Below are 9,123 nucleotides of genomic sequence, written 5' to 3'. Positions count from 1 at the left end.
CTGTCGTCCCTTCTTCTTTTACTGTTCTCTCAGTCTGACTGGGGGAATGGGTGAGGAAAATGGAGAGGGGCCATTTTTCCAGACCACAACTCCTGCCAAACCCCCTGCGCGGCCAGCGAGTAGGAAGAGAAGGAGGAATTGGTCAGAAACCATCCTTAGAATCCAGACTGAGCTCTCAGATTTGGTGGGAAACACCGCTTCAAACCCCGACCCCTGCCTTGTGTTCCGTCTTATGTGTTCAGTCAGACAGCATTGTACCAGATCTTTCCTCACACATCACTCATATTTGATTTCTTTTTTCTCTCTTGTTTGTGTTCAAAGCTTGAATTCTCCACCTGCCCCTCTGTTGAGTGACGACGACGAAGACGATGAGCTGGACTGGCTAAACTGACATGACATGCAACCACAATAGTGTCTGTTTTGTTTTTTTGAATGGTCAACACTGTAGTAAGTAAGTAAGTAAAGCTTTATTTATATAGCAATTTTTAAAACAACATGTTACAAAGTGCTTCACATAAAGGAGACATAGATAAGAACGAATAGGAAAGACAAGAATAAGAAAACAGTTTCAACATGCAGATACTAACTTTCTGGCACAAGCAACACACACTGAACGAACACCATGGCCACATATGTCACAAACAACCCCAAAGACAGACCCATAACCAACACTTAATACAGCAATACACAGACACAATATAGATGGAAACAAACCTCCATACACAAATATATGCACACGCACACACACACTACACTGTCCTGATTTAATGAAATGCTTGTTTATAAAAGTGAGTTTTTAAGTCCCTCGAAGGTGTATGAAGAGGAATGTGGTGCTTTCCCATCTGTCTGCGAGGAGAAGCTCATGCTGATGAACTGAAGGAAAAGTCAAACAGATGAACAACTTCTCTGCGGTTTCACATTGACTGAACTGCTGCCACAGCTTCACGGAGGACAAAGCTACAATCCCTGGTTTTTATTCTGGTCAAAATAACAAGCCTGTAATTCACAGAAACTGCTTTTCTTTAATTGTGTCATATCTTTTGGTGATACAATTTAATATCCAACTTTTTACACAGCACTGTAGCAGATTATTTAGTTGGATCAGCAGTTACCCTGTTGACGTCTGTGGTTTCAGACTGTATCGTGAAATGGTTTTTAATTATTAGCTCGCTGCTTTAAGAATAACTTTTACACAATTTTGCAAAATTTTGCTTATATTCATTCCTGAATATAAATGAGATGAAATTGTGGCCTTCATTGCCTATCATAATGTTTTCATTCATTCATTTTCTGAACCTGCTTTATCCTCACTAGGGTCGCTGGAGCCTATCCCAGCTACATAGGGGCGAAGGCGGGGTACACCCTGGACCAGTCTCCAGTTCATCGCAGGGCTGAACATATAGAGACAAACAGTCACTGTCACAGTCACACCTATGGGCAATTTAGATGAACCAATTAACCTATCGGTGCATGTCTTTGGATGGTGGGAGGAAGCCGGAGTACCTGGAGAGAACCCACGCAGACACGGGGAGAACAGGTAAACTCCACACAGAAAGGTCCCACCCCCCATCGACGGTGTTGGAATGGAACCCAGGACCTTCTTGCTGTGAGGCACCAGTGCTAACCACTGCACCACCGTGTCGCCCATCATCATGTTTTGTTCATGTTAAATCTGTTTTTGTCTGCCATATTTTTGTTAAGTCCTCTGAAGATGTTATTTTCTCTCCTCCATTTACTTGTTAATTTATTTCTCTGAATATCCACTGCACATATATTCATGAAACCTGGATGAAGCGTAGAGCGTCGGCCATGGATGAACCCAGTAGTTTATGGAGCAGACATGTACAAATTGGATACTATTTTTTTTTTTCTCATTGCAAGATTTTGATTGAATTAAATGACTTTCTGCAGAGGCATGCCCTACTTTTTTGATTTTTCACATTGTTTACATCTATTCTATATTTATTGTCTAGTTAATTACTTTGGAATCAATGAGCCTGGTGCTTGTGAATCAAATATTTGCCACCAGATACCACTGATTTTATTATTGCCTTAAGCCTTGGGAAGTTTTTGTTGAAATAGTAAACTAATTATGTTGGAGTTCAGTCTCATGTTAAACTTAAAATATGGAAATGAACAATCATACCATTAGATTTAAGTGTCAAAACATGAATTCAAACCCAATCAGATGTTTGTTTTTGTTTAAAAAAGATGCAATAATATTTCTAATTTGGACTTAAATCTAATGCTGTTTATTGTAATGTACATAAAAGCCTGAATTATTTAGTTCACGGCTGCTGTAAATTTGTTTTTCCATTGTTTTTTTTTTTTTATACTGAAAATGTTGAGTTGATGTTGTTAATCCCTTTGAGCCAGCAGGGAGAGCTTAAGGTCCTCGTAAACCGTTATTGTAGCCAAACAGAAGCACCGCACCGGTCATGAAGTTGGATCAAAGCCCAAACTAATATGAAATATTCGGTTACAGTCACGTAAAAGGTAGGTTTATTACAGTGGCATTAGGTTTGGCGTAGGTTTGTTAGTTAATTGTTGACCTCAAAATGAAAGACACTTTTGTATGATTTTTTTTTTTTTCTCCTTTTTTTCATACTTTACTTACAAAATACCGTATACACATAGACCAGAACATGGCATGGAGAAAAAAAAAAAACAATGCTCGAGGTGAGGCAGGAAGAAATTAAATACAATTACATAAATAGGTAAGTAAATTAAATAAAATAAAAGTAAAGGAATCAACAAGAAGAGGAAAAAAATAAATAATAAAATGGAAAAAAATTAATTACAACTTAAATTCTTCACATAAGGCTTTAGTCGTCACAGCTTTAGGGTTAGTGCAAAAGTTAAGTGTGTCTAGATAGGATTTCAAATAAGATTTAAAGACCACAAAGCTGGGTTTCTGATTGGCAAATTTGCTTGTATGTATATGAAATTTAGCTAATAAGGAAATGAGATTAAGAATAAACCATTTCTGAACAGGCAAATCAGTAATAAAGAAACCAAATAAAATATCTTCAATTTCGAAGTTAAAAGAAATATCCAGCTTTCTATTTAAAAAAAAAAAAGATTGATATCACACCAAAAAAACTGACAAAAGGCACATTCCCAAAACAAATGAGTTAATGTTTCATCCGAATTATGACAAAATGGGTCGACACTGATCTTCTACTTAATCAGAGCTGAATTAGTTGGATAACACCTATGGAACAGTTTTAAAGATACCTCTGTCACTTTATTGGAAATAAAAAACTTCCTTGGTAATAACCATACCTTTTCCCATTCCACATCAGAATATAAATTACTCCAAAGATGGAAGCTGGCTTACAAATTGTATCCCTTTGAATCACTTCTCTAATGCATTTATTTATTTGTTTTTTTACTCGAGAATGGATGTAAATTTCCTGTGTATAATTCTGATTGCGCAATTTGAGGGGTAATGGTTGTTGGAGGACTAATAGTAGAAGATAGCATCAAACACAATTGCATATTCTCTAGGGAGTACCGGAATTTTATATTGTAACAAAAATTCACTCTAAGTAAATAATTGACCTTCCTTGTTAAACAACTGACAGACAAGCAGTGTTCCATAATCAACCCAATTCTTTAAAAACAATGACTTACATTTGAAACATATATTCCAGTTATTCCATATCTAACATTTGTGAGGGGAAAAGTTCTGCTTATATACCAAGGACCAACATAAAAGTAAGTGTTGATGAAAATGAGAAAGTTTCTTTTGTCTAAATCTGGTATTTCCTCCCGTTCTGCAAAGACGCCTCTGATTGGCTAGAAAGGCTCTTCCGCGATTGGCTACTTCAATCTTTATTTATTTTTATGTATTTTGTTTATTTTTATTTATTATTATCTTTATTTGACTTGATCTGGGGCGTTTACTCATTTCAAAGGCAGGCTGTCAATAGTGGTTTCTTTTTTTTTTCTTTTTTAGAATGTTCAGTTGGAACTTTGGGGGTGGGAAGGGTGGGGGACGTAATTTGACGTAGTTGACGTAATGACGTAATTTTTATAAGGGTTAAATACAGTACCGTGCTTCCAGTAGGTGGGGCAGCACGTTGGTGAAGTGGTCTAAGCTCATGTCTCACAGAGCGGATGTCGTGGGTTCGCGCCCAGGGCGAGGAGATGTGTGAATGGGAATCCCTACGGCAAACGTACTGGCACTGTAGTGGTGGAAAGCTGGGCTGCGTCACCTGGTCGGCATGGTACTCAGGGTGCGAGCGGAAGGGCGTGGGGCCAACGGGCCTATCGAGGTGGCTGGTAGGGTGATAGGTTCCGCCCACGTCTGGAAGAACATAATCATCCCTGGTCCAGTGCTGTGCTGGCCGGGCTGGAGTAGCGTGGCTGGTGTGTGGGATGCGGTGCTAGTACGTTGCCAGGGGCACACGTCGAAGTGGGTGGGGCCAATGGGCCTTGTTGAGGTTGGTTGGTAGGGCGACAAGGTTCACCCGCCCCTGGAGGCGTGTCGACTCCAGTAGGGTGTGGAGGGAGGGTGTGTGAGTAAGGGTGGGTGAGCATGGGTGAGGGTCGCTGAGCTGGCGTGCTGCCCTTTTGGGTATGGCTTGGCTAACGTCAAAATTACGTCATCTATAGAATGTTAAATATTCTATATTTTAATAGGGGGAGAGAATTTTTTTATGCTGTGCAGACGCCTTAATTGGGGTGAATGGATGAATGCATGGGAGGGGGAAGGCCCACACTCCTTTTTTGTATGTTTAAACCAAATAAAATATATTAAATTTATAATTATATTATATTATATTTATAATTATATTAAAGAATTTTTTTCTTTTTCCTTTTTTTTAATAGACATATAACAATGTCATAACACATCTACAGCTTGTAGAACTTGACATTTCATGTTATTTGACATATTGTGACTGACATAAATGCCAAGTTGTCAATAATTTTTAGGGTAAATATCAAAGCAATATTTCTTGTAAGTTTAAGTTTGATTAATTGTGCAGCTCTAGTTTTAGCTCAATCCAAAGTACTCTATTAAACTGGGAAACATTTGCAAAACGGAGGGATACCTTTATTTCATGGATGCACCACCACAGGGATTCACATATTCAGTCATTTTTACACTGTTTTGTAGAAGGATCCTCTGTTTGTTTTCTTCATGGAGTGGGCCCTGCAGGTGCCAGCTTATGGAACCTTTGGCAGTGTGCCCAAGGCCACAGTCAGTCTGCCCGGCAGGTGTCCGCACAGCTGTTAGCCGTTGGTCCGCTGTTAGCCGTTGGTCCGCTGTTAGCCGCTGGTCCGCTGTTAGCTGCACTACCTAATTGAGAAGAAACAAAATAAGTGATAAGAAGACCGAAAATGACCTAGTGTGTGTGTATGTAGCAAGTAGGGTAAACAACACCGATGTGCCTGACCAAAGATAATTTGAATAAGAAAACAAGAGCTTCGGAAGGGGATAGAAATCATAAGATAATTTCTGCCAGTGGAAAAACAGCCCGAACCTTCTAGAAGGATGGGAAAAAGGGTAGAAAAGCTTGTCGGCTCTTCTCCGGAGAACCGACCCGTGTGTTTACTTCATGAAGAAACCCATGGAAAAGGCTGCTGAAGACGGGCTGACTCAACTCTTCTTTTTTGAGTCCAAGTGTGAGGGTTTTTTTTTTTAACTTCTATTAGGAACAGGACTTAGTATTCAGTTCCAGTGAATCAGTATTAGAATATAGTGATTTGGTCTGATCTGACGAACGGGTTTTCCACGTCAGTTGAACCTCCAGAAGGAAGGAAACAGAAACAAATGTAAACACACTGAAAAAAGGGGAAAGGGAGGGTTGTTCACTTTTCGAATATGTACTTGGCATATACAGCACAATTGAATTCATAACATATACAACACAATTTAATTCTATTCTTCCTCCTAACATAGATCAGTCATGTTGACTTCTTACAAACACTCCTGGGCTCCTGCTTTAGGAGGAAAACCTCATCTGCACTCGGACATTTTTTCACTGGGACTCTTAGAATAATGCTGCTTTGGACCACTCTGTACAAGGTAAGGATGAATTCAATCTTATGCAACGTTATTCAGAATTACTTTATGCACTGTTTTCACAGAGCCGAGCTGTTCTATGCTATTAGCACCGAGCAACATGAATCTGTCAGTGTCAATGCTAAGATTAGCTTAAGTTACCACTTACGTTAGCTACACGACTGTTGGCGAATATTATTTTATATGTGGTCATATTTATTGAAATGTACACACAGCGTATGTTTTGTGTCAACTTCAGTCTAAAGTGTATGCTTTCAAGAGGGCTGTTGACAACTGAGCTTAGTTTAGTGGGGCAGAGGCAGTTGGAAGCGGTGCAGTGGCTTGGCCTGGCAGAGGAGAGCTAACATGATGGTTCTCGGTAAACATAATTCTTTACATTTACATTACGGCTAAAATTTCCTTAGGGGGTCAAATGAGTGGCCATTTTTGTCAAAAGAAAGTAGTAAGAAATGCATAGAACTGTGTTGAAATAATGCTAATCCATTTATGCACAGACTACTGATATTTGACAGTGGAACCTACATTTTCATAAATATTGGATTGTAATAGCAGGTGTATGTGAAAACTTTTGCTGGTGGACGGACGTGACATTGCCCATGATGATCTGGTCAGTACCAGTACTTCATTAGTAATAAACTTACGGACTTACTATTGCTAATTCTCCTCTTATTCATACATGTCAGTATTGTGGATCTAAAACAATAACAGCTGACACAAACACACTAAATGTGTCTAAAAGAATAGAATATTTGTTTTTCAGGTAAATTCAGTTAAAATATAACTTGGCCATTTGTGACCTGAAAATATAGCATTAATTGTGATGAAACTGGACATTTTTGAGCTGAAAACATAGTCCATATGACCATCAACATGTTGAACAGAACTGAAATCCTGTACATTTGCAGAACTTGCATTTACCAACACAAAGTTCCTTTGGGGATTCACTTATATTGATTTCTTATGCACAAAGACAGAAATAAGACCTCCAAGCAAATTTTAGCCGTTTACTGTTAAGCTGGCGGGTCAGTTCTCCGTTTTTCCTAAGGTTAGGTCACTGTGCCATGACATAGACCAGGGGTCAGCAACCCTGGTCCTAGAGAGCCACTATCCTGCATGTTTTAGATGTGTCCCTCTTCCAACACAGCTGATTCAAATGATAAGCCTATCATCAAGCTCTGCAGAAGCCTGATAATGACTGTCAGGTGTGCTGGAAGAGGGAACCATCTAAAACATGCAGGATAGTGGCTCTGTAGGACCAGGGTTGCTGACCCATGACATAGACCGTTTACTGACAGTGAGAGGACGGACCAGCTGACTTAGCATGGAGGAGGAACACTGGGCCCTCTGGATTTTTAACCCTTTCATGCATGAATTATGAGAATTTTAATCAAGATTTTTTTTTTTCCAATGTTTTTATTCTTCTTTAGGCATGAATAAAAAAAAACAATGTGATTAATTTTTTTTTTTTTTTCAATGAACCTACTTTTCATGGAGTTACAAAAATGTCCACTCAGCTGGACACCATGCATTTTATTTTTTGCCTTGTGTTCTGCCCCTGTCTTGGCCCTCCCTGATCCAACCAAACCTTCCACTCAGACTGTGGATGAAAAGCGAGGTTTCATGTCTTCTGTTCTGTTGCAGGCTTACGGTGACTGCTTGCGTCCGGTGGCGTATTTCTCCGCTAAACTTGACTCCGTGGCTGCTGGTCTTCCTTCTTGTCTCCGTGCCGTCGCTGCATGTGAAAAAGCTGTGGCTGCGTCACGTCACATTGTCGGGTATAACCCTTTGACTGTGTTGGTTCCACATTCTGTCTCTATCATTTTTTACAGCAAAAGACCTCGCACCTGTCCGCGGCCCGGTGGCGTAGGTACACCACCGTTCTTCTAGACATGCCAAACATCACCGTGAAGCGCTGTACCACGCTCAGCCCCGCCACACTTCTTCCCACTGCTGAGGATGGACACCCTCATTGTTGTGAGACCGCTTTGGAACAGACATGTTCCCCCCGCCCTGATACCACTGATGTGCCTTTTTCAAACCCTGACTTTGTTTTCTTCACAGATGGTTCCTCTTTTAAGGACACTTCGGGAACAAATAGGGTTGGTTTTGCGGTGTGCACGTCCGTTGACACGGTCTCCTCAGGCCCCCTGCCCTCACATTATTCAGCACAGGCGGCTGAGCTCGTCGCTTTGACTGAGGCCTGTAAGCTGGCTGAGGGCTGTTCTGTCACTATCTATACTGATTCCAGGTATGCCTTTGGCGTGGTTCATGACTTTGGGGCCCTGTGGAAACACCGCAAATTCTTGAAGTCAGACGGTAAGCCGATCCTTAATGCATCTCTTGTGGCAAATTTGTTGGATGCTGTTCTTCTTCCCTCTGCTATTGCAGTTGTGAAATGTCAGGCACATCAGAAGGATGACTCTGAGGTCACACAGGGGAACTCCCGAGCGGACGCAGCTGCCAGGGCTGCTGCTTCTATGAAGCCTGCCTCCTCCTTTTTGTCTCAGCTTTTTTCTGGGGCTCCTCCCGCCTCCCTTCCCGACACGCAGTCATTTGCCACTCCTGACAAAAGGTGCATCTGGGCTTCTTGTGGCTGTGCAGTGGATTCTTCTTCTGTGTGGCGGGCAGCTGATGGGCGACCTTGTCTGCCCAAACATTTCTTCCCCTGGTTTGCTAAGCTGACATATGGCATAGATCATGTGTCTAAGGGAGGAATGTTCGAGGCTATTGCATAACACTGGTTTACAAAGGGGTTTACAGTGATTGCAGAGAAATTTTGCAAGAAATGTCTTATCTGTGCCGCTCATAACACGGCAAAGTCTTTCCCTTGTCGCTCAGCAGGTCATGACCAACCAAACCTCCCGTTTGACCATCTAATGATGGACTTCGTGGAACTGTCTCCAGCCGAGGGTAAAAAGTATTGTCTGGTGATGGTAGATATGTGGTCAAAATGGGTTGAATGTTTTCCAGCTAAACATGCAGACAGCTCCACAGTGGCTAAGGCTTGGGTCCCACTTTGTGAACGCAGCACTAACTGAGTTAGGCAATATGCTAGGTTTTGACCTCAAAACACACTGTGCATACCATCC

At 41.1% G+C, this 9,123-nt stretch overlaps 1 protein-coding gene across 1 annotated transcript; it reads left to right on the top strand.

The window, feature by feature from the left end:
- Positions 1-4,229: 4,229 nt before the first annotated feature.
- LOC115433294 (uncharacterized) lies at positions 4,230-8,769 on the top strand. Its single transcript, XM_030154619.1, has 3 exons — positions 4,230-4,448; positions 7,676-7,809; positions 7,902-8,769. Exons 1-3 carry the CDS (start codon positions 4,230-4,232, stop codon positions 8,767-8,769), a joined length of 1,221 nt encoding a protein of 406 aa, XP_030010479.1.
- The last annotated feature ends 354 nt before the right edge of the window (positions 8,770-9,123 follow it).

This window comes from Sphaeramia orbicularis, chromosome 14 (genome assembly GCF_902148855.1).
Source record: "Sphaeramia orbicularis chromosome 14, fSphaOr1.1, whole genome shotgun sequence".
In the NCBI taxonomy this organism is placed as follows: domain Eukaryota; kingdom Metazoa; phylum Chordata; class Actinopteri; order Kurtiformes; family Apogonidae; genus Sphaeramia; species Sphaeramia orbicularis.
This window is presented reverse-complemented; position numbering and strand designations above follow the sequence as displayed.